The 26577-nt window shown below is 39.8% G+C and overlaps 1 protein-coding gene across 9 annotated transcripts in view; it reads left to right on the top strand.

The window, feature by feature from the left end:
• Nucleotides 1-26577, top strand: part of PHACTR1 (phosphatase and actin regulator 1) — a 304744-nt gene that overhangs the window by 167329 nt on the left and 110838 nt on the right. For all 9 annotated transcript variants that reach the window (XM_085051888.1, XM_085051887.1, XM_085051892.1 and 6 more), the window contains one exon: nucleotides 15867-16031. In XM_085051888.1, coding sequence (XP_084908014.1) covers nucleotides 15867-16031 — 165 coding nt within the window. The remainder of the gene's footprint in view (nucleotides 1-15866; nucleotides 16032-26577) is intronic.

Below are 26577 nucleotides of genomic sequence, written 5' to 3'. Positions count from 1 at the left end.
TGGTATATAAGCTTCTTAAACACAAAGATTGGAGCAACACCAAACACACAATAAAAAATCATTTGCTTTTGGGAATTTCAAAAAAGCAAATAAAATGTCATCAAGTATGATGAAAGCAATACAGTGGCTTTCCTGTATTTAACAGTAATGATCTGCTCTTAGTATTTGTTGTCATCTTGATTAATATGCCTGGTTTTGATTCTTCCATATTGTTGCATACATCAGAAATGTAATACAGAACTATTTGATAAACCAGAAAAGGCAACAGATTTTCCATGTGTAAAGTGGAGAGACAATTTGTAAAAGAGGGCAAGATGTGGATGGTGGCATAGATCATGGAGGGACATGTTCTTGTTGCACTCTTGTTGCTATTACCACTTCAAACCACCTGATATCAACCTGGCTGAATAAGCTCAGTTTTCTGTGCCTTTTTTTACATCCACCACCCCTATGGCCTCTTCTGTGCTTTGATCTCTGCTCAGGTGGGCAGCTGGATTCCATGTCTGTGTTTTGTTTTTTTCTGAGTACTTCTTACTTACTTAGAGATGTTTTTCTTAGAGGGTGGTTTGCTCATTTGGCTTCCTAGTTTTTTGAAACTTGCGATTCTTTAGAAGAAAATGAGATAGATAAATAGATAGAAGTACTTCACTTTACAACCATTATTGGAATTTTTTTCAATTATGTTGTCACTGCTTGTCAAAGACAAACAGCAAAGAAATACTGGGTATGTAGGGGAGAGATCATAAGACTTAGTTTTCTGCCATGGGATGTCCCTTCCATTCTTGTCTTTTTGTTTGCCTTTCCTTTATATATCGTATCATTAAAAGCAGCAGAGTTCGTTAATGCGCTCCTTGACTGATGAGCTAAACTTATTCTTTGAGTATCCTGTTGTATTTATAACATTTTCATTCATTGCTGCTCCCTCAGCAAAGGAAGTAGGGTTTCTACATCAATTTTTGTATTACAGGATTTTGTTTCTTGATGTATTTCAGTGACTGGTAGTAAATGCATAGCTATTCCTTTGTATCCTCTAAGATCTTCTTGTTTGTAATCAGACAATACTGAATGTGGCTTCCTGTTGTTGACACCTTATTCAGTCCACAATTAGCCAGAATCTAATTTCAAGAGTACAGTATGAGTATATGCAGTACCATCTTGCTAACAGTCTGACAGGATGTCTAAGATTAATTGGATATATTTGTAGTCTCTTTACTGGATCACGCCAGGTCTCACGCACCGTCCCAAATCCATTAGCCAAACCCCAGCATCAGGGGACTGGTGTAACTGAAGGGCAGCACCAGAGTGTCCAGTGGTTAAGCCAGCTTTGTCTGTGTGTTTCAGTGGCTTTCTTAGAAACTGAAGGGTACTGTGATGTTTGCCATTATCTAAATGAATGCAGCAAAGCTGCAAAGGGGTGAAGTTGGGACACACTTGGAGGTCCTGTTTTTCCTTTGTGACTTTGATTTGCACGCTTCTCAGAAAATAATGATGTTCTTGCCATCCCTATGAGGTGGAAAACTGTCCTCTTGCTGTTTTTTTGCTCTTGTGAAGTGACATGAATCTTCACTGGTCTGTTGCTTTTAGTCTCCTTTTCTCAGAAAGGATTGGGTGGAGAGGAATAAGATAATGTTTGATCATGTCACTGTCATCTCTTGCTGACTTTTCTGGCTTTAGATTGAGCTTACTGAAGATGAGGCAAATCTAGCAGAGCCTTTGCCTTTGGATGAGGCTCTCAGATTCAAAAGATGAGTTCTTTCTGTTGCCCTGGAAAACAATGAGCACATGATATAATTTAAATCAAAGATAAAACTGGTTGCTATACAATTGCCTGCTGTAGCTTCTTTGGAACCACTAGACATTACCATTCTGGCTTGGTAATGTGCAGGCTACCCTTTCTGAAACATGCCCAAAATCATAGTGCCCATCAGCCAACATTAAGCTGTGCTATTGAAAGAGATCTCATGGATAAGCAGTGTTCCTCCCTGAAAGAAAGCTCTGCATCCCAAGTGAGAGAAACCACAAATACGAGATGACCAGACCTGACTGACAGCCTCTGCATATTTTCTCTGCACAGACAGTGGAAATTTTTAAGGTTTGAAAGTATGACTCAGGAATAAAAGACAAATATTTCCCCAGCCTTCCTCAAAGCCCCCCCCCTTCCCCAAAAATAAAACTGTGTCCAAAATGTCCAAAGGGAAGAGGAGGGCAGGTTTCTGCATATTTATGATTTGGGGTGTGCTAGCCAGGGCATGAACTGGGGCAAGAGACATCCAAGACCTTGGTTTGTGCAACTTGGTTTATGATTACTGTGCTCGTTTCCTTGCTCCTAACTAGGAGAGGTGTTCAGTCTCCATGACTCACTGAATTTCCAAATCCCAAGGGTTACAATTTAGGATGTACAGGCTTTAGTGCAGGGAGAGCCCAGTGTATCTATTGATTGGGTCATTTTTAGGAAGATTGTAAGGCATACTTCAAATCTTCCCTTTCCCTTCTCCTGCCCTGGGCTGTGCAGCCCAAAGCTAGGATGACAGGTTTACTGCTGCAGTTCAGTGGATACCCTCCCCTACCACTACTTAGAAGGATCTTGCCCTCTGTCATCTTTTGCATGACATCTTTCAGGCCGTTAGTCTAATGGCTTTGTGCAATAGATATGCAGGGAATAAAATTAAAATGGATCCAATTGTTTAATTTATCTTGGAAGATTTAGGTAGCAGAGAATGATTTTTATTTCACCTTGCCTCCTACGAGAAGTTGATTACCTGTTTGAAAAAACTGAGACTAATGGTATTTTAAATCTTCTGGAAGCACAGAAATATAATGATGGAAATACTGAGATCATCAGGTCATTGCAAGAAATGAGAGTATAAGTTTTGTTAGAAATTTTGATAACTAGTTTTTATTTTCAGTCGTAGACTAAGGGATGTTCAGCTGCAAGACAGTTAGTGTTATCTTGGTGTTAGTTATCCTTTTAATACACATTTGTGAATGAACAGGTGGAAATGTTGATAAGCAGACTTGAATGCACTGGAGATCTTAGGATAAATAATTAGAGTACTCATTAACTACATTCTGACAAATGAGCCAGACCTGGTAGTGTCACTGGGGTCTACTGCATCCATAGTCTTTATATTAGGAAGTTTCTCTGAAGCATTGGTGATCCATATGTTCACATCCATATGGACTGTAGACATGGTCCCTAATGTCAGCAGTCCACGTCATAAAGATTATGGCACCAGCTTTATCTCTCTTTACCGCTTGCATTGTGTACAGTTACTTTGACATTTCCAATATTCTGTTGCTATCTGACACAGTATGTGCTCAGCTCAAATGTTATTTTTAACATGGAGCCTCTATCAACCTTGCCTTTGGTAGAGTAAGTAAATAAATAAAATAAATAGAAATGTTATTTCTTCTGTACCATCTGAAATTGAACTCATATAAAGAGTATGTGTGTCATGCTACTGTAGTGCTTTATAGAATTTTATCTTTCCCATTTTACTTTCTAAGCTGCTTAAAATGTCAACACTGATAAAAATACAGATACACAGACAGAACAGTCAGCAGTGTAATGGCACAGTGGATGGATGAATGGATGGATATATGGATGGACGGACTTATGGACGGACAGTGGAAGCTATTTGAACCAGAAATGAAACTAGTATTTGAAAGACCTCATCCCTCTCTTCCCATACACCAGCAAAACAAGATGCTTTCCTTATGTTAGCACCTTGATTTTATTGGATAAATAGTTTCAAAATTTGGGTTCGCCCTGAAGGGAGAGCCAGGTGCAGAGACTTGTGTGAAATTTTGCCTGTTTGTATCTGAATTGCACCCTGTTGAGAAATAGAAGAGTGAGATGAGTAAAGCTTTCATTAATTTTCACAGCCCCAAAATAATTGTTGGTTTATAGTCGTGAGCATGAGAAGTTGTCTTCCAGCGATCTGCTGTGTCACTTAAGACAGAATGTGCTGCCTGCTCCAGCATCTGAATAGCAAAGAGTAATTTCTGACTGTCTGCTCTCTGTAGCTGCCAAACTTAGGCTTCTCTAGCAGCTATTGAAGAGAATTAGACATGGTACCTAAATGGTAAAGAAAGGAGGGACTCATGGGGCTCAGCTGTGTAACTTCCTCTCCTTCAAAGTCCACCCCCTAACTCACATGCATAAGCAAGCTAGAACTCAGGAGGTGTTTCCTTGTCTCATTTAAATAAGGAGAGCATTTACCCTGCATTATTTCACTCCAGTTACTAATGTGTATTTGGTTTTCTATGTGTTTTTGTCATCTGAGTCAAATGTAGTTTTCCTTGTGAAATCAATGTGCTCATGCTGAGCATAGAAATCCTATGAGCCTAAAAGAAAATAGGGAGATCGTGTCGTTCCAGTGAACTGATGCTTCTTTCTCTTATTCATCTCAAGTTGGCAGAACAGCCAGTTCACTAAACAGTAAGACAGGCATCAGTTCATTAATACATTTGCTGGCATTGCAGAGAGCCTCAAGAAGGGCACTTTTTGGTGATATTTTTCTTTGGGGCTGTTTTAATTTGTTTTTCATTTTGTCAGCCTTCTTTGGCCATTGGGCCCAGTGAGATAAATTTTTTAAAATTGCAAACCTATATAAAGATGGACATTACTTTCAGAATTCAGCAGTTCTGAGCTAGTGCAGCTATTCCCTGTGCTTACCAAGCAAACAGTGTTTTTCACCTGCTATGATTAATTTATTTCAGATTTTTGCATTATTATTGCATGTAGACCAAGTTCTATTTTTATATGTTTTTGTGTTAGTACCTGCAGTCATATACTTGTTTTGTTTCCTGTTTCCTCCCATTGTAGCTAAATGCTTGGGAAATTTTTCATCCTGAACACCACCATAAACCTTTTAAAACTTGATATACTCAGCCAGATGTCATGGTTAAAGACAGTCTCTGACTTGTGAATTCAAACAAAATGCTGTTTAAGTAAAGAGATTTTTGAACATTAGGTTTGCGGGGCAAATACTCCAGCTCAGCTGGAAGAGCATATGACATTTGACTTGACAGAAAGGGATTTGTGACACTTGTAGGATGTTGCGTAGATACTTCTCCTAAAAGAGAACAATACTTAAAACTGAGAACCTGTTCCTTGTAGGTTATATGGAAAGAGGCAGTTTATACTGTCAAGCAATGCTCAGAATGGCTTATCTTGTAGTTGTTGTGGTTTGTTGTTTTGGTTTGATTTTTTTTTTATCGTCTGCTTGGTAGCAGAATCTTCAGGACTTTGAAAGGAGACTTTCAGCATGTAGGCAAGACATATTGTATCAGTTTATTGCTTTTTCCAGTGCCAGAAGTGAAGGGGTGAAAAAAGATCACTTAGTTTTAATTGTAAGAAATGTCAGGATTTGGTTGAATTTCATCCTGCTTACAGGTTGAAATGAAACCTAGTGCAGATGCCTATCACAGTTACCCTCATGATGTTGAAAATGAACTTTGCTGCCAATTTCATGGCCAAGTGACTCTGTATAGGCACATCCTAGCGCTCTGCTGGAGTGCTCTGCTTGCATTTGCGGCTCACAACATGCCACTGGCTCCTCTCTCAAACACCACGGAAAGGCATCATTCCCATGAATACAGTGGAAAGCATTCAGTCACACATCATGTTGTAATGTGTTCTCTGCTAATTTCTTTTTCTTAAGGTAAATTTTGCATTCTGGAAAGGACCCTTTGGCAGCTTTGGCCAGTCACTAGATGGCTTGGGTAAGGTAATCCAACTCCTTGTGACCTTTGTCTTTCACTGTTCTACAGTCAGGATTTCATTAATTTCTTTGTGCTAGCATTATCTCAGAGCATGAAGCACCTGGAAGTATTTCAGAGTTTCTTCTGTGACCATGTTTTCTTGGTTCCTTGTAGTATCTTATTTCTTAGCTCTGATCTAAACCCATTCTCATATTTTGAGCTATTTGTGATTGCTGGACTTGGAATATTTCATGAGTTTGAAGCTACGTGCATGGGTCCTTCCTTTGACTGTAACACTTCTTAGGTAGACGTACCAATTTGATCACCTGAACATCTTTTTTTCAAGGCAGCAGCAGCTTTTTAGAAACCAGAGACTTTTCCTCTAAATCTGTTGAGCAAGAGCAATATCCTGCAGAGCTCAGCAACCATAAGACACCCTAGAATTCAATGCTAAAAAAGGTGGTAGGAAAAAAACGTGAAATGGTAGCTATGAAAACCACACAGAAATACTCAGTGTGTTTTAGCCAGCAACTTGCCATGCTTTATTCATGACCTTAAAGGAGTCATGGATATTTTTGTCCCCTTTGAGTATTCAGCTTTGAAATTCAAACCTCTACTGTAAGAGCCTAAACAGATATTTCACCACAGCCAAGGGTCTAAACTATCATTTGAATAAACAAGTTAATTTTATAATGAAAATCAGCAAAGACCATATGTAGCTGCACTTAGGCACTCAAAGGAAAAGTATTTAGTACTTATTGTAAATTCCTGAGCATGGATACGGATTGTCTCCTTTCAGAGTCCAATGAAACATAATGTTTTTGCTAGTCTGTTACTGAGGGAGGTTTTTTAACCCATATTTATGCTCATTATCAGTGTGCCATTTTGGATAATTACTCTTTTACTCTTGGCCAACTTCCTATCAACTTCTTTAGAGAACAGAAATAGTAGTTTCTTTTTCCTGAGGGAAGACATACAGAGTTTACAAGGGAATGGTTTGAACTTTCTAGCTCTTAAATGAGGTACTTTTTTTCCTTTTCTCCCAGCCATTACAGTGATTAAAAACTCAGGTTTTTGTCTTTATGATGATAGGGGTGAGATGGTACCATTGTGTTTAGGAAGTTTAATGTTTGTAATGCCATTTTCTGAATAGGATGACTTTCAATAAGAGGACATGCGTCTCTCAGGTTTCTGGAAAATATAAAGATATGCCTTTTAAAGCACACATTTTTTATTAAAATAAAGTAAAAATATTGGATATTCCTACTTACGAGAGCGTAAAAAGATAAAGATCAGAAATTGTTTAGTCCATCAGAAATCTCCTAAGAAATTTAGAAGCACTTAACTATTTTTTCTGAGCTTTCTCAAGATAAACAGCTAGCCTTTTGCATTAGTGGTTTGTTTTTAGAAGGGTGGGGAACTTCCCTGATTCCCAGTGAGGACTGGTAGAGCCAAGGTGCTCTGCTATGTGAGCAGCTGTGTCTTCCTCTGTCCACATGGCAATTAGGAAAATTGTTACCCATTAACAGAAGCCTAGCAAAATGTGAGCAACAACACCATGGGCTTCCGTGGATTGGATCCTTTTCTTGGATTACTCTTATATTTTGCAGCTGAGTAGAATTTGCAATTCAGGCTGCTATAAGAGATAAATCCAACCATGAAAATGTAATCATTGCCAGCTCCTTCAAGAAGACAGTTTCAATCGCTTGCAGTTTGAAGCAAGTGTAGGAAAAAATGTTATGCGCTGTTTCTTCATTGGGATATATTTAGGAGTTGAAGGTACCTGGGCTTCAATTCTGGCTTTTTCTTGTTGAGTGGCTTAAAGACTTGCTGAGATGAAGACAGGAAGACAGCTTCTCTACTGTCCTTAGCTTTGGCTTTCAGGAAGAACTTGAGCTGTGATGGATGAGACTTAACTCTAGTTGATGAGTTTGAGTGTGACTGAAAGACAAATCAGATTGCTTAACCTAAGTGTCTGCACAGCTCCATCCAGGACTCCTGAGCCATGGTGCCTTGTCCTGTCCATGTGTCATGATTTCACCCCAGCCAGCAACAAAGCACCAGACAGTCACTTGCTCAATCTCCCCCAGCAGGATGAGGAAGAAAGAAGAAGCAAAGTGAGAAAACTTATGATTTGAGATCAATACAGTTAAATAGATAAAGCAGAACCTGCATGCACAAGCAAAGCAAAATAAAGAATTCCTTTGCTACTCTCCATGGACAGGAAGGTGCTCAGCCATCCCCAGAAAAGAGAGTCCCATGATAATGACCTGGGAAGAAAACGTCATTACTCCAAACATCTCTGCCTTCTTTCTTCTTCCCCCACCTTTATATGCTGAGCATGACGCTGTCTGGAATATCCCTTGGGTCAGTTGGGTTGGCTGTCCCTGCTGTGTCTGTTCCCAGCGCCTGGTGTATCCCCAGCCTCCTTGCTGCTGCAGCTGTGTGAGGAGCAGAAAAAGCCTTGACGCTGTACAAGCCCTGCTCAGCACAAGCAAAAACATACCTGTGTTATCAACACTGTTCTCAGTGTTGATAAAAAATCCAAAATTTAGCTCCATGCAAGCTTCTGTGAAGAAAATTAACTCTGTCCCAGCCCAAATCAGCTCAGTGGGTGCTGGAGGAGTTACTGATGTTCCACTTGTAAGTTCAATGACAAACCTCACTGCAACTGTTTTGCCTGGTAGAATTTCATTTGTTTTACATAATGTTAGAGCCTTGAATTGCAGTAGTTTTGTGGGTATGACTTGTGCCCAACTTTCTCCTCTGAATTTCTTGGTGTTGTGAGATTTAATCTCCTTCTTGTTGGAGGTTTGAAGAGTAGTATTTTTCTGATGCTCTCTGCTAGCTGAGCTTTTAGTGTGGTGGTGTGATTACAGTATGAGGAAGTTACCTTGGAGCCAATACCCTAGATGAGAAATTCTGCTTGTAGCTGACATTTACACCAGAACATGAGTTTTTTATGGCAGTTCTTCACAGGTGAAACATGGATCCTTCTCCCTGGGTGCCCAGCCAGCTCTGCTAACAGGGCTCTATCTACCCATCCATCTGCTCCTGCTTTTGCTTTCTGGGGAGAGGATGTAGGAGACAGCATGTCACCTCTCTCATCTCTCCCCTCATGCCTCAAACAAAAGATTCCCTAGCAGAAGTGTAAATAAGAGACAGTGAGAAACAGTATCTTCACTTACCTTTACTCTCCTTTGTACAGAACTGGACAGGATCAGGCTCTCAACAAATCACAGCTGTGATCAGTAGTTTCTTTCAATCCGTTGGTGAACTCATAATAAAGCCCAGGAATAGTATTGGGAGAAGGGTGTTTGTGCTGGCAGATCAGTGCCATAACTATCACTGATGCTTTCTTCCAGAACCAGTAGGTTTTGAATTCTTTAAAATAACAGTTTTAGTAGGATAGATGTGCTCCTTCATCAATTATGGTATGAAGTGTGGTATGGTATGTAGTGTTTCCAGGGAAAATGAGAGATGTGGGCTTAAGTCTTTTCAAGAGGAAGATGAAAGTGACCCCATGATTCTCCCAAATAAGTTCTCTGCCTGCTCTGGCCAAAAGTCCTTGCATCTATCTCATCTTACTTCTTCTGCTCTCTTAAAAGCTCAAACTGTGTATCTCCTCCCTGCTTGCCAATTAGGAAGGGTAAAATATCCCTTCCTTTCAAGCTGAAGTTTTTTACTGGAGAAATTCCTGGAACTTACAGAACTATAGGCCCAAGAACAGTGTGATATCTCTTTTTTCTTTTGCTGGCCCTGTTTTTCTCTTGGTCGGTGTCTGGATGTGTTCCACTTGTAGTGACTGCTCGGAGTTTTATTTTGGAGCTGCTGAGCCTCCAGATATTGTGTGTGATGTCCAGGACAGACCTGTGGTGTCTGATCCAGTGTCCGGGCACATGACTGTGATGAGCTACAGTACTGTTTATTTGATTTAGCCTTGAATCTGTATTAAATAAATGTATAAGAGGTGGAAAAACCAGTTAATAATAAGAGCAATAAAGGATACACAAAGCAGCTGAAATCAAAGAAATCTAAAAATCCTTGTTTTCTATAATTGCAGGGTTTATAGGAAGAGATTATATAGCTATTGGTGACATAACCTGATAAAGTGATTTTGTTGCAAGTAAAAATCTTGTGTACTATCTTACGATAAAAAAAATACTTGGTATTTTGACAGAATTCATATTAATAAAGACATGTTTAGAGTGATGTATTCATTGCAGTGTAGTTTGCAGAGCTTGAAAAAATGGCTTCAGATTGCAATCAGCATGAATAATTAACGTTTTACGTCAAAACGTGGATGAGTCGAAAGCAAGGTCCTAGAGGGATTAGACTTTCCAAACTATTCTCTGCCCTTCTGTGCCAACAAGAGAAATAAATAGACTGAGAAGGAGAGATTGTAGCTGAGAGCAGAGCTGTACCACAGTGTGGTACCTGTGCTGAAACAGGCAAGGTAAGAGGTGAGAGACACTGGATACAATGCAAAGTGCTGCACACCTGGGGAGCAGGAATTATGGCAGGGATTGGGAACATGTGAGTGCTGCTTAGCATGCAAAGGAAAGCTACTGACAGGCTCTTCATGGTTCATAAACCCACTATGCCAACTCACTGCCACTGCAAATGCATACATCCAGTGGGAGCTGTTCACCACCAGAGAGGTAATCATCCTTGTTTGGCAAGACTGCGTTTAGACTGCTGCGTGCCATGCCTTGCCTTTCATTGGAAAACAGACCTTTGTGAAGTTAGGAAAAGTTTAAATGAGCAATTCACATTGTAAAGGCAAGGCTGATGGAAATTAATTCCAGGTGCAAAAGGAAATTAAAGGGAAATAACTGAACATAGGATAATGGAAGAGCAGAAAATAAACCGTTTTCCTGGAAGAAAAACAAGGTGGTTTTTTAACTGAAAGTGTTCCCTTTTGGGTAAAGAGTAGACATAAGTGCTCAGCAATTAGAGGGGTTGTTCAGGTTTCCTGTCATTTCAAAAAGACACATGGTGTGTATGCATCGTGTGTTGAACAAAGCTGCCAGAATAAGGTCTGTGCAGTCTGAAGTGAAGGATATCTGGGGTGCAAGTTCAAAAGAAACGTTGCAACAGGAGTTTCTTGGAAACTAATCTGCAGAATAAAGATTGGTTGGATGTGGCTTGGCAATGAGTAGTATTATGTTAGGAGTTTTTATTTATATAGAGTTCTTGTCATTAAGTAAAATGGCACATTTAGTTAATTGCATTTTTAGGGCCAAAATAATTTTCAGCCTGTTGCTACAGATTTGTGCAAATATAACAGAAAGCATGAAGTAGCCATTGGTGCTTCCTAGGAAGACTTAAAATCTAACTTTGTGAAGTAAATTGCCTGCTAAGATAAGAGTGTGTCTGATTATGAAAATGAATGTTAAGAAAGGGTCTGAGTGAGTACTTGGTGTGATTACCAATGAGGAAGGTAATATTAAAGATCACAAGTAGGATGGCTGGGCTTTTGCCATCAGCAATGGAATCGCTCTTTGTACCCAAATGCAGTAATAGTGTTTTTTTCCTAAAATCGAAGCTGGGTATTATGGTATTATGTATCAGCAACATTAATAGATTAAGTGATTCCCAGACGGTGGTGGGAATAACAAAACTGGCCATCATTCTCCAGGGAAACCTTATAAGTTATGTTGTCTTTGGGAAGGCCTTTGATCTGCTTGCTATGCTTCTCAAATCCAAAAAGCAGGTGACCCCTGTGTTGTCCCTTACTGGACTGTATGGAACACCCTACTGAAAGATATGGGAACATCTTGAGAACATATAGAACAGGTCCAAGATGGTCTAGCCTCTTTTATTCCTTTGTAGTATTTCATATTTCAAATTTCCATATTTCCATATTTCGATATTTCAAATAAGTTTGTAAAATTTCTTTTATGTTACTTGGGCGCAAAGTACTTCAGTTTGTTGTGGAGTTTTCTCAGTAAAACCCCAGGTCTTGTTTAAGCCCTACATAAAGTCTACATGAACTTTAAGAGTATTAAGAACTACAGTAAAATCTTGAGAGCTGTCTCACAGCCAAACAGCCTAAGAAAAACCCCCCAGGTTTAGTTTCCCCATTGCTAGTGGGGAATGACTAGCAAGTCAAGTCTAGAATGACAGCTTGGACAGAAGAAAGTGGGAGGGGAGTGCATCACCCTCTTGCCATAAGTGCAGGTCCCAGTATTTCTTTGTGTCTCAGAAAGATCTCTCAGCTCCCAGAAAAAATCAGAACAAGTTCTCAAAAGCACTGAGTATCAGCAGCAATTGTGACCTGTAAACATCACATTTGTGGCAGCGGCGTCAAGATGAGATCTCAGCAGTGTGACTACAGGTACCAATGCACACAGCAGTTCTCTCTCCCAGTTCAGCAGACTGATCAGGCTGGGACTGCTGGGACTGCTTTCCTCTTTGAAGGCAAAAAAATAGAAAAAGAGTGCAAGGTCTGGGTTACTTTCCATTCCTGCAAGTACCAGCTTTTTTGGGAACAGCAAAGGTGTGAAATCAGCCTACAGAGCCTGCTGTCAGCAGTGGGTGTCGCAGCCCACAGCCAGTCAATAGTTATTATGAGCCAAAAAGGCAGAGAAATCCAGCCAACTTGAGCAAAAGATGCAGCAGCAGAGAAGAGCGCAGAATTCTGGCATTTACTTTTTGCATCACGGTCTGCTTTTATTCTTGTGTATTAAAACTGTCATGGCTTTATGCTAATGTGTTTTATTCCTAGCCAGTGATTATTATGCTTTGAATTAGCAGTGCTCTTGAGAGCCTTTCCTCATGAAAAAAATCTTATCCTTCTGAGAAATGTGAATGAGAAGGAAAAAGATCTGTTACTTGCATTAGCTTGGAGCTGTGTATGTTTGGAGAGGATGAAGGAGAAAGGCCACGTTCATGGCTGATGCCAGGCACTGCAGGACTCTGAGGCCACAGATTCATGTGTGAGACTGCTGAAATACAGGGAAGAGCAGTCAAAATAGGGAAGTTATTTTGGCACTGTGTTTGGCTTTCAGTGAATCCACCCTTTGGGTAAATTCTTTTTGACTCCAATGTTAGTTTTGCCTGACTGTAAATCCATACTCATTTACCGTGAGTGGGAAAAGCTTCCCCAGGGGCAGTGAGAGCGCAGCTGGTGTGGGACAGAGTTGTGTGTATGTTGTGAGAGGAAAGTGTCTTTAAGGGGCGTCAGTTCGCCAGGGAATGGCCTCAGCAATACCAGCTAGGACCAGCTATCAAAGAGAGGTTGTTGCAACTCTGAGATTTAGTGACTAAGGCACCTGTGTAGCAGAGATCTTGGCTCAGTGATGGGGAAAAGGAGAGAGGGTGAGCAGCAAGAGGAATTTCAATATGTTTTAGATGCAGGTTTATTAGCAGGAATTCTATTTCAGCAGCAGCAGTAGTGTGTCATTCCCAGTTTGCTCAATGGGCCTCTTCCTGTATCCCCCAAATAAGGCGGCAAAGACAATACTAGCCCATTACTTCCAGCAGCACCTCTAAAAAATCACAGCAGTGGAACACAGTGGGATCTTACCTGCTTTGAGCTAGAGGCATCTTAAAAATGGAGGAAGGGGAAAAGGCATGGTCCCTTTGGGTCTGCATATAGAGGGCAACGGTCTCTACCCTGTGCTGGTCGTCAAGGCCCAGCAGGTTCCAGTGAAATCAGAAGGTATAAGGAAATTTCTGATTTCATCTTCTTTTTACCCTTATGGTTTATTCAGCATAACCAGGCAATTCCCAGCCTTGATACAGCATGTCCCAGCTCCTGTGCAGGACAGAGCCTTGTAATGGGTTCTTTGGATAAGAAGATATTTCTCCAGGCAGTCAGGCACAAAGAGCTGGAACAGAATGAAATGCTTTGGATGGATTATCTTTTATTCCCTCTGCTTTAAATTGAAAAGAGATGTTCTCAGAAATGTCTGTCTTTCCATTACCCCAAAGAATAGCAGTTTTTAACCATTTCCACTGAAACAGCTGGGCTCACTCTATCTTGCTGGTTAGCTTTTTCTTCTTCAGAAAGTTACAGGCAGCTGTATCTGGCACGGAAACAGGAAAAAAAGATTGTGTTGCTTGTTAACGTTCAAAACAAACCAAAGAAACAAAAGAGCAATAACAAAATAACCAACCTTCTTGCAAAAACCTGAGGGACTCAAATAGTAGTTCAGTTGGAGTTCTGATAATGAAACCTCCTTTGTGTTAGAAATGCATCTCTGGCTGTTTCCATGAAAACCAACCTAAATTTGGCTCACTTAAAGCCTCGAAAAAATTTTCATTGTGAGACGTAAGAATTTGCCAGCCAAAATCTCTGGTGATTCTGTCAGTGTGGAGTGGGCGTGCTCATCCCTTCAAAGCAGTGCTCTTGCTGAGGTTCTTTATGAATCTGGACTGTGTCTGCAAACCATTTCAATCAATGTTAGTGGCAGTGTCACATTACAGCATAAGCCTGGGAAGTGGTATCCCTTAAAAAAAAGCTAAAAAACCAAACACCACCACCAACATTAAAAAAACCAAAAAAACCCAAAATAAACCAAAAAAAAAAAAAAAACCCAAAACAAAAACCAAACAACAAACCATACATGAAACCCCCTTCTGTATGCTGCCTGAACTACCAGGATGCATATTTTAGGGAGAGAGCTGCATGCTTCAGCCCAGGGCAGGGAGAACTTCTTGCATCCCTGGCAGCAGTGGCACAGAGACAACCTCTTTTATGGACTGCTGGTACCTTTCCCTATTGCTGTTTTCTTTGTGGTCTGGACTTTCCTCTTTCTGTACCTCTAATCACAGGGATGTTATTTCTTAAAACTATCAGCATAAATTTTTCCTTGCAAATGTGAGACAGGGTGCAGTATAACTGCACCAAGTGACCATCCGCAGATTTCTCTTGTTCTCATCAGGTAGGAAGGGTAATTTAAATTCCTCAGATTTTTTTTTTTTTTTCAGTATTGAGACTATCATGATATATTACAGGGTAAAGGTTGTAGAAAACTGAAATCTTAAGAACAGAAGCTCAGGGAAAACCTCTATCCCCTTCCAAGGTAATTCAGCCCTAAGTATGGACTGTATTAAGATCCAAAATTAAAAGTTTATATGTTGAAAGCTAAGCATGAGAACTGGAGGGCAGTGAGTGGGCAGAAAAATGGGACTAGACTTGGGTCCCTCACTACAAGAAGGACACTGAGATGCTGGAGAAGGGCTGGTGAAGGTTCTGGAGCACAGGTCTTACCATAAGTATCTGAGGCAGCCTGGAGAAAAGGAGGCTCAGGGGGGACCTTATTGCCCTCTAGAACTACCTGAAAGGAGGATGTAGCTGGGAGGGTAGGGTTCTTTTCCCAAGTAAGCAGTGGCAGGACTAGAGGAAATGGCTGCAAGTGACACCAGGGGAGCTTTTAGATTGCATATTAGGACAAATTTCTTCGTGGAAAGGGTTGTAAAGCATGGGAGCAGGCTGCCAGGGAAGTGGTGCAGTCACCCTCTTTGAAAGATTTAAAAGATGTGTTAGATGTGGCACTTGGGGATGTGGTTTAGTGGTGGACTTGGCAGTGCTGGCTTAACAGTTGGACCCGATCTTAGAGGTCTTTTTCATCCTGAACAATTCTATGATTCTATGATTTTTTTTTTTAGCACCCTCTCTCTCACTAGGAAGTTCCTAATGTAGCCCCTTTTGTAACCCAAGCAGTTTTAATGGATACAGTAATCGTACCAAAGTAAATATTAGTTGAAAGGAATGCCTTTTTCCATAGCAAAACAAAAAACAACCCCCCAAAAAAACCTTGTAATATTTCTTTTAAACTATGTTGCATGCTTTTTTTTTGAGCTTTCTCTTCCCCAGTCTCTGTCACACTTCCCCAGGAATGCCTGATGGCTGAACTGCCAGCTGTCTAGAGCAATGCTGAACAATTTGCTAAAGATTATAACTTTTATAACATAATAATCTCTATTCCTGTTGAATCTTATTGTTACTACTGTTCTTTACAGTAGATTAACAATTTCACTGAAAGAAAAGAAACTAATGTTAAAATAATAAGGACTACAATTTTTTCCCTTTGTTCTCCGTGTCCAGGGAAAGTTTCGGCCATCTGTGTGGTTCTCTGATAAATTATTAAAGCATTTATTTCACTTCCCACCTTCCTTTTTTTTTTCTCTTTTTCTTGCTGAAATTACAGCTGAAGAGGTGGAAAGACTGGCTGCAATGCGCTCAGATTCTCTAGTACCTGGGACTCACACGCCTCCAATCAGAAGAAGAAGCAAATTTGCCACTCTCGGGAGACTTTTTAAGCCATGGAAATGGAGGAAGAAGAAGAGTGAAAAATTTAAGCACACTTCAGCAGGTAACAGTCATGTTGGGGTCGGTTTATTAATCTGGAGCTTTTTGCTCGTCAAGGCTGAAAATTTGTATTACAGCCTCAGAGTATATGTATTTCAACTGTCGAAACTTGGCTTGGAGAAATTTATCAGATTCCAAGAGGAGATCTTTGTTACCAACCTTTTCTTTAAAAAACCCAAAGAAACACATTGGGTGCACTACAATTAAAACAGCAGCTCACCAAAGCTGTATTTGCAGGTTCTGCAATGCGAGCTAGAGGGTAACCCAGAAGAAATCTTTGAATAGTGATTCAGCAGATTATGAATAAAGGAAAAAGCACTATGAAAAGATAATGCTAGTGGTCGATTTAGCCACATTTAAGCTCCTGTGAGCGCTAACAGAGAAAGAAAAATACATGACAAAGAAGCTGAAGTTGTGTCGAGTAATTTGCATAACCAGCAATTACTCATTCTGTTGGGCAGAAATGATATGCCACTTGTTTTTTTGACAAAACCAAATCTGAGTTCTTGCCACACCCCTCCTTCTGCTATCACTTTCTCACACTCCTAGTTCAAGACCCTTTTTTGTTAAAATAGGTGGAAAACAGTAAAAGTGTGGGTTTATATTGTAAATTGGTCTGAGCAAGAATCACGGATCCAGGCACTGATGCATGTGGTGAAAGCTTTGTGCTCTATTTAGAAGGTTTCTTTTCTTTGTTATTTCACGATGGCCAATAATTACTACATGTGGTTCTGCAAGTCTTTAGCCTGGATTGTCTGTGAGAAAACATGAAATTTCTCGTGATTTCCTATTGTTCACACTAGAACTAAAAAGAAAGCAGTATCTTGTTCCTTTGAGTGCCACAAGAGGCTTGGGTTACAGCCCAGTTGCTTTCTGCCCTGTGTATTGCACATTGGAAGCTTTCAGGTAGGACTTGCGTGTGCCTGTAGCACCCCAAATCCTGTACTCCTGAAAATGGCCCACCATTGGGCAAGAAGTCTCATTTAACTAAAGTGCAAATTCTTGCATGGGGTTAAATGCAGAATGAGAGTTTTCAGGGTTTGTACCTGAAGGAGTTCTTTACCGTGTGCTGTTTAGGCTGCTTTCTGATTTGTCAGCCAAAAACTAATGAACTGGAAGAGATGACTATATTACTCTGACTGACGATCGTATTTTTGACTTGACAGCTGAGAAGCTATTGTCACCAAAAAATGACAGGTTTCTGCAAAACAAAGGGCTTGTCTTTCATGTCCTGTATCAGTCATAGCCATAGTGTAATGTAGCAGGATTTCCATGAAAGTCATGTAGCTCTTAGGGATATGTGGACAGCATGGTGACAACTACTTGGAATCTAGTTTCAGCATGCTGCCTTAGTTGGTTACCAGTAGGAGAATAACCACGGCTGTTCAGGAGGTAGCAGGGGTTGCCAGATCCTGCCTGCTGTTGATTTTTATGGTTTCTCCAGCTCCAGGAGGTAAGCTGACCTGCATACTGGTGTGGTTAGACTGACTAGTTTGAAGTTGGATTGAATATGGCTCCATAGTCTGCTCTGGGCGTTACAAGTAGTATTGCTTAGATTTGCCCCTTTACCAAAATATTGGGATAGTACACAGTGATTAAAACCAGACTGAAAATGTGTATTTTCTCAGAGGAATAGGATGCTTTACCAGACATGCCAGCATATCTTCTCCCCTAGTAAGAGGGAGTTTAGTGTCTGAAAAACTAATTTAAAAGCTAGGTCTCCAGGAACATTTGTCAGTCTCAGTACTGGGTTTCATCTCAGTTGAATCCAAAACTTTCTTTCTTTTTTAGAAAAATTTTCATTTCTAATAAGTTAACAGTATCCTGCAGCTGCTCTGCAAGAATTGGTATTCCTGTCAGCTCCCCTGCTAGTAACTGCAGCAAAATTGACACGGATGTCAAATTTACTGAGCACCCTGTAGAAGGCAGGGATAGAGATTTACTTCTGGACTGTGCGAGAGCTGGGACCCCACAGTTTTGATCATCCTAAACCTGGGGAACAGGAATCCACCAGCATCCTACAAGACCCCCAGCAATTAAGAAGCATTGGTTGAACCTTGAATGTGTGGTACAAAAGATTTGACACACAGAAAACTAGCATTTTTCTGCCAGCATTTCCATGACCTCTTGGCTAATATCTCTGATCTCACTGAGAAAATATATTTAATCTTTATAATAAATCAAAGGACAAGCTTGTGAGATGGCATAATGAGAGCCAGCATGAAACTTCATAATATAGTCTTATTTTCTTCTAGTGCACTGATAAATGTGACACTTAGAAGAAAAAACATTCCCATTAGTGTCCTACAGGCAGGCACCCAAGCTTTCCCACCTGCATAGAACATCAGTAATTATCAAAAAATAAATACTAATATAAGTATTTTATTATGCTCTTATTTGCTGCAACAATAGACTCAATTATTTTTAATGTCAAAAATAGTGAGGGTCAAAACGCATGGCCTAATCTGATGAAATTTTATTTGAAATTAATGGGAGGATTTTTTCCCTGGGAGAGAACAGGAAGAAAGAGAGAGTCAGGCCGATATGTAAAGTTGAAAGGTTGCCTTTTTCTTGGTGTTTCCAAGTGCTAACATTTGGTATCCATATCTTTATCAGACTAAAAGCTCTGCTTATTTATTCAGAGATGAATGTTTTAAAATGCAGTTCAGCAGTCAGTGGACAAAAAAAACTTTTAGTTAATAGGAAAAGTTATTTTCTGACACCTGGTAATTGCAGAAGGTGAGACAGAAAATACTTAATTTGATTGATGGAGGACCTCAGTGTTATGCTTATTATGTATGACTCCTTTCAGCACATCAATACTCAAATTGTGATATTTGAGCATAGCAAATCCCCCATCCTCCATCTTTGTTATTGTATTGTCACTGACAAGCAGAAGGTCAACGGGATACACATTTTTCATAGAGTTTATATTTATAGGTTACATTGGTTTTGGTATCTCTATAGTGACTATGCAGAAAGGTCCAAAGTCTGATATTGTCTTGGTGCTGACTTAGTCACAAAGGTAAGAGTAGTGGGCTTTGATGCAGACGTCTAATGCCTTTGCCTTGCAGTTGGTCTGTCTGTGAGATCATGAGGTGTTTTGTAGAGCAGCCAGAGCAGGTAGAAAAGATCATGCATAGGGTGATCTCTTTGCAGATGAGATGAGCCCTGGAGTTTGATCTGAACGACCTCTTCTGCTGGAAGTTGGTGCGTTAAGGAGTTGTAAAGAATGTGTACTGTGAATGAAAGATGAGCTTTGGCTATGGACAGGCTCAATCTCAGAAAAACAGGGAGATTATGCTGTGTGAGGGACACCAGTGTACCAGAGCATGAACAGAAACAAGTTAATTCTCACAGCGATTCTCCTCCCAGAGAGAAAGTGGTTTTCAGTGTCAGGATTGCAAATCATTTCATCACAGAACATCCTATTGAAAGTTCCTTGATGGGTGATGAAACTCCCACAGTACAACATAAATACTCCTGACAGTGAAATTCTATATACAGGGAATTAGACAAAGAAATCAAACTGCCACACTGTTGTTCATGCTACGGTCAAAAGTATTCTGTATATTTTTTAAACTTATGTAAGATTTTTACAGAAAGTGTGGAAACTTTTATTTCCACGCAGGGCCAAGGCCCCCTCACTAAAATGAGAAGTATGATAAAGTTGGGAGAACAGGAAAACTTCTAAATGGCAAGATTGTATCTGTTGATAAGATGATTTCTTATAGTTAACATGGAGCAGTCTCACTTATGGCAGAAGAAGCCAGGAAGAAACAGAATTTTCTATTCCCAAGCACATTTCTTTGGCTGGGTTCAGCTGGGATAGCTCTACAGGCTGGTCAAGGTTTTAAAAGCCACACTGGGCTCTCTGGGAATCAGCAAAGCAGGTAGCAAGAGAGCAAGCTGACTGTCTCCTCTGCTAGACCTTTGCCATTTTTTTTAATACTGTGATCTTCTTCTGCTCGCCTTGCTGTGAACTTGAAAAATGTTCCTGGATGTGTTGCAGTTTTATTGCAGTGCTATACACACGCTGAAATGTCATTTCCTGGAGATGTTTTGGAGAAGGAACTGCTTCTGAAATAAAGAAGCTTGAGGGGAAATAGATTCTGCACCTACTTGAAATATTATTGAAGGCTTTTTATCACTGCTTTCATCAAAAGCCAACTGTTTGCAACCTTTCAGGAAAAAAAAAAGTATTTCAGCTGTTTGGAGGAGTTTGAGTAGAGAAATGTGTCTTGTTTTGTTATTTCCCATCTCTGGTGACCTTCGTTTTAAAGAATTGGTGCGTCTGTCTTCCCCCATCCTTGCTTCTGGAAATGCAGTGCTCAGGCAAAAGGGAGAAGGAAGCATGTAACTTTGTACTTGAAGGACAAAGTACAAAGTCCTTTGTCCTTATTTTGGTTTGAATAAGAATAAAGCAAGAAATGGTGAGAAATTAAAGGGTGTAAAGAAATCTCAGCTGTGAGTAGGAGAGCAAAGGATTTCTCAGTGTTTGGGTTAGGTACATTGGCACACTGTACAATGAGCAGAAAAAGACCTGTCAGAAGAAAGCTTCTCAGCAGCTCTGTTGGCAATTAGATGGTTGTCTGAGACAGCCAGTAATGCTAAAGAGAGAAAAGGAAATCTTTTGAACTCAGCTTTTCCTGCTAGGTACATTGAAACCTCCTTTTATTTGTGTCGCAGATTCCCCTCCTAGAAATACTTAAAATCCTCTTCCACAGGGCAGTGATCACATACCAGACCCCTGGTGCCACAGTTTCCATCCCAAAACCTGTGAGTGTGCTAGGGAGCCACGTCCTGTCCTGTGACAGAAGGACACAACTGTGGCTTTCTAGCCTCATGCTTGGGTACCCTCCTGAAAATAGGGAAGACCTGCTCCTGTTCCTTTTAAAACTTCATTGGCTTAAGTAATATTGTAAAGATTGGTGTTCAAGAACTTGTCTCAAGGTGTGGGACTGGGGAGTTGGAAGGGATAAAGACTGGGGCTAAAGTAGACCAGAATATCAGAAGAGCCAAAAGGCAAACCATTGTGAGCCAGGCATCATCAGCTGATTTGGTGAAAAAGGACATTCAGGGCACATTTTTGGGTTGATCTGCTGCCTAAGGGCCTTGAGACTGTTTTAATAGTTATCTGTACAGAGGATGACAATCTTCTCTTGCTAGCAGTTACTCTGTTAAATAGGAATAGGTGAGGTCTGCACTCTGGATCTAAAGATTTAAGCCCAATAGTGTAGACAATGCCACAAAAGGGAGCATGTGGATTTTTTCAGTTTACTTTTTAGGGAGGGCATAACATGCTCTTCTATTTGCTTTTATTCTCCCTCAAGCCTTTTAAAGATAATAAGTGAGCCACTACAAAGTAGGCTCATCCAACCTTTAGCTGCCTCGCTCCAAAAATTTGCTTTAAAACAGGTATTAATTTTGTGCCCAAATCTTTTTTTGCAACTTGTTATGCCTTGGTGCTTTGGTTTTTCCAACCAGGATTTTTTTTTTAAATGCTCTATAAAAAAAAAATCATCTGTCAATGTGTTATGTAAGTTAAGTCTCCCAGTCAGCAGAGGGGATTGCTTAAATTGGCAACACTTACAGGCAAGGATTTTTCAGTGTTTCTGATGAATAACAAGAAGAAAACAAAATGTGATAAAGCTGTTCAATTAGAGAAACTGTTATTCATAAACCATACCCAGGTAATTTGATTCCTACTGGTGATTACTTCTGACTACAACAGGTAGATATTTTGAACCTTTCTTTCCAGAATATTCCAACTGGGAAAAACTCAGTTATATGTTTCCAGTGCTTCTCTTAAAACTTCTGCTTTGCCAGTAATTGCCTCTTGTGTTTTTTCTTGTAAAAGCCTTAGGCTATTAAACTGGTCATGCTATTTAGGTGACACCTTTGCCTAGGGAAACCAGGGAGAAGCACAGCCTGGAGACATGCCTGCCCTCACCCCTGCCTGTACTTCTTAGGAAATGGTCTATGGCTGAGAGACTTGGTATTCCCAAGTGCGAGGTTATTGACATCTATCTGCAGAGGTTCTGTTTTCATTGAAAAGAGTGGTTTTGTTTGGATCATTGTCTAACAAGGATAACTATTTTAAAGCCCTTTATGGTCCCATTGTGTTAGTGTGAATTTTATTTAATATCTGCTGTGATCCCCATTACAATTTCTCTTATACTTTCATGCCAGACTGTCTCTAGGTTTAGGTATGTAGAACAGAAGTAATTATGGTTTTTTCTTCCCTAACACTCATAATCTGATGACTTGGAAATGTGATTCTGAATTCTGAATCAGCTCTCAGAAAGAGAGCAGGGTCTCCCCTCCAGGGTAGCTGGGTCTGAAGTTACTCTGAAGCCTCAAAAATCCCAGAGTTCTTCCTGTTCTCCTCCATGACAAAGCCTGTTAATACTTACATGTAAATCCCCAGAGGACCCTTTTGAAGTGAAACAGCGAGCAGCTGATATGGATGCCAATCCCAGCCAAGTATTTTTGCTGTGCTGGAGCAGTTCAGAGCGTTAAGGCATTGCTGGAAATCACTGATCATTTCCAAGATTTTGGGAGAAGAGAGAAAAATGACGCTGATGTAAAACTTAGTCCAAACTTGCAAAAAAAGAGCTCTGGTTTTGTTAAAAACCAACACTACACCCACTTTTCAGAGTTAGAAGAGGCTGCTATGTTTGCTGTTTTATGATTTTTTGAGGGAAGCACAAAATGTCATTCTCTGAAGAAAAGCAGCATTTTGCAGGAACTTGGGCTGTTCATGAATGCACATTGAATGACGCAAATATTTTTTCAGGAAGGAAGATCCAAAAAATAACCTTATTATATTTCAGTGTTTTCTGGATGAATCTCAGAAGAGTTTTTATGCAAATTTACATTTCTGTTTGAAATTTGAACTAGGTGTTATTTAGTAGTTAAAAATCTGAATTTTAAATATAAAATGGCCTGGTAGACAGGAAAACATTGGTATCTTAGGTCTCTTGAAGTATTACACTGATTGCATTCGAGGACTGAATAAAAATTAAAATCCATTCTCCATTTTATTTTTTGCATTGATCCAAAACTGCACACTTGATGTATTCTGAATTTTGAAAGTGAAAAAAATATTCTAGGATTGCATATAACTGCTCTTTGTATGCACTGACATTTTCTTAATGTCTTTTGAGAGATTGGCCAGAAAAATGTACCAGAATTCATGCAAAACTGTAGACAACTTTTAAAAAATTTCATCTTTTGCCATCTTATACAGGTAGCAAAATTATCTTTTTCATCTGCTTGCCGCTGTGGAACCAAAGATTCACAGAGACTTTTAAAGCCAGTGGTCATTTTTAGCGTTGCAATTAGATAAACAGCCCAAAGCTTAGGGTGGCAGAAGATGCTTCATAGCAAGGGAAAGTGATGGGTGATGTTTGCCTCTTTATTGCTGGTATTTTAAATTGTCAGCATTTTCAGATTTGTCATTTTAAGGAGATTAAAAGAATGGAAATGCATTCGGAAGTTGCAGATCTGATTTGTACAAGGAAGGCGGTGAAAGCAATTGTCTATTTTTATACTTGAATTGCCAACTGGAAGCTCCTAATTCAAAAATGGGGGATACAACGACTCCCCCGGGAGCATGTATTCCACTACAGAGCAGTATCACTGTGTCTTCCTGAAATCTGCTGCAGAACATTTCCAGGGTTTAAGAAGTGGGCTTTGCTTAGCTGGACTGAAAAATGTGTTTGGGGATTGTTCTAGCCCCATGCCAGCTGTAATGGAACATGTGAAACGAAGCCTCTAAATGTGTCCCTTCTTACAGGAAAGAGATGTTTAATGAGGCTATTTGGTTTTTATGCTAATTACACTTCCAGCTGCTGTGTGAAGATTATGTGAGGCCACCCAAACTGTAATGCTGCAACATAATTCTACAACAGTGCATTCATGTTAAAATAATATAATACAATGAATCCATTAGAAAAAGTACATATTCTAATGATTGAAAGTTGATGCTGTTAGTAGCATAAGCTTCTTCATGGTATATGAATTAGAGAACAGCATCCATTGGAAATGTTTTAAGTGTTTTAGCAACAAATCAACAATAATGGAATATCTCGCTGTAGGGAGAGAGAATGTGTATTTGGAAGAAGATTATTCTTCTGCTAAAAATTGTATATCCTCAGCTTCTTTTGCCATGACTCATCAGTGGAGGATCTTTGTCAGACTGGGTCCTTACAGGTTATTTTAGAATTATTTCATTTAACAACAAAATGTGTTGCAGCTGATTTTTATTTTTAGATTGCATGTGAAGCATGGATATTAATTAGTGTTTCTCAGACCGTTGGCTTTTGTTCTTTGGGTTTTCACTGCCTGTATAAAGGCACAGGAGAAAATCACGACATTTCACAGTGACATGAAGCCATAAGGAAATTTGTCTTCACAATGATGCTTTCACTGAGAAGTGCTGTTGAGGAAGTTTTATTCCTAGAATACTGTTTTGCTCTCGCTCAGTGTTTCGCACAGGGGGGAAATGAAGCAGGAATCCCTGAGGCCAGCATGGCAGTACCTCGAGTGAGTCCTGCTGTGACGCCTGACCCGAGTTGTGATTGGGAAATGGGTTTGTATGGTCATGTGAGCATGCAGCCCAGTGGGTCTAATCTGACGGGATTTTTTAATCACAGTAGTTGCCCTTTATTTCCATGTCCATGAACTGCATTAAAAAGGTGCATGCAGTTAGATGTATAGGGTATTGGCAGCAGAGATGGGAATTCCAGGTCCACGGTGATCTGAAACACAGATGGCAATCACCCAGACAAAACCATTAGCTTCATGAGCTCTTTCCAGGGATGCTGGGGCTAGTATGTTGAGGAATAATAAATAGTTGCTAGAAAGAGGAACTGAATTGCCCTCTGTACAGAGATTTAATAAGAAAACACAGATTATTAATTGGAAATCAAAGACAGCTTGATGAAGAACATTTCATAGAAATCTTGGTCTAGGGCTTGTTTATTCTAGGGCTTGTTTATACATTGTAACTTGAATTATTTAAACCATAAATATGAAACAGATTAGTTATAACATCATAAACCCTTGGGTGGATGTTTATGCAGTTCATAAACCCATTCATTTTATTTTAATTCATTAAGGCAAATTCAGTTCTGAAATAAAGTGTCCACATAAGTGTTTAAAGTGGCATTGGTGATCCTCCTTGAATTACCAATTCAGACTGCTTTTCCTGAGCGCCCATGTAAATAGACACAGGAGCTAATGTGCAGGAAAGAGTGGATCAGATAACTGCTTGAGCTGCCACAAAAGATGGGTTCTAGAGGCTCTATATGGTGAAAGCTGTACCTGGCTACCTGGACTGCCTGAGGGACTTGGTGAAAGAAGTCCAAGGTGGTGATTAGAACATTTAATGAAGAGAGAAAACTGTTGTATTCTCTTCCAAATTCTGCTGCTTACCCATCCCAGTCTTGTTGCAAACAAGACCTATTGATACGGGACTCTTGAGTATTGCATGACTTAATTGCAATTTAACAAGGTATCCTTTTTTTTTTTTTCTGTTCAATCTCTCCACGTGTAGGAGATGTGCAGCTCACCAAGTCAAGTAATTCAGAGAGATTTTTGGATTCCAATAATAAAATGGATTTTTAAAATGTAGAAGAAAATCTTGGAAACCAAAAGCAGGGGGGAAAACTACTCATTCATTTTAGAAGTTAAAATCATGATTGGAAGAAACTTAGAGATTTTCTGAATATTAATGATTTGTTTTATTGATACAGTTTCAGATGAATGTTTCAGTTCTGCAGTATGATGTCTGTATAAAGAAGTAGTTAAAAATAAGACTTTTTTTGGTTACTATATGTGTGTAGGCTGAAAACATAGGACTGTATGCTGTTACTTGAAGCTGAATTGCTTATTATCTACAGGATATCCCAGACTTTTAGATAAAACTAGTGGTAGAATAGATCCATGATGCTGAGTATCACACACTATTCCTTTTCTTGCTGGAATAGCAGGTATATGTTTCTAGGTTGAAAAATTTAGTAGCTCAGTCTTTATTTTGCAGATGAATACGTGCATGTAGATTTTTGAAGGACAGACCCTAGTTCCTCTTTAAAAGGTTTTAATTTGGTAACTGACACTATTGGTCCTTTATATCCTCGGAGTTTTATTTGTATCTCTCCAAGTTTATCAGGCAATCACAAATTCTGTTTTGTATCAAAACAGACAGCAAAAATCATCCTTTTGTTATGATGAATCATACTTTTTCAATTTAACCAACAGCATTGTTTGCCTATTCTAAAAGAAAAGTTATTAGGGCATTTGATTGCTACGAGCTACCACTTGAATCTGAAAACACCAGTCGCTTGCCTCCCTAGGGTTTGCAGGAAGCTCTTGGTCTCCATGTGCTCTTCATTAATTCCTTGGTTAAAAGTAGCATGGGGCTGACAGCTGAATGTGCACAGATAAGCAAGACTCAGATGAAGGACCAAAGAATGGCCTGAAAGATATGCTTCTGCCTGAAGGCAATGTCATATATTTGTGTTGAAAATGGTTGGCAGTGAGTT

This window comes from Lichenostomus cassidix, chromosome 2 (assembly GCF_008360975.1).
Source record: "Lichenostomus cassidix isolate B80296 chromosome 2, HeHo_3.0, whole genome shotgun sequence".
Taxonomy (NCBI): Eukaryota; Metazoa; Chordata; class Aves; order Passeriformes; family Meliphagidae; genus Lichenostomus; species Lichenostomus cassidix.
The sequence above is the reverse complement of the archived record's forward strand: the minus strand, read 5'-3'. Positions and strand labels throughout refer to the sequence as shown.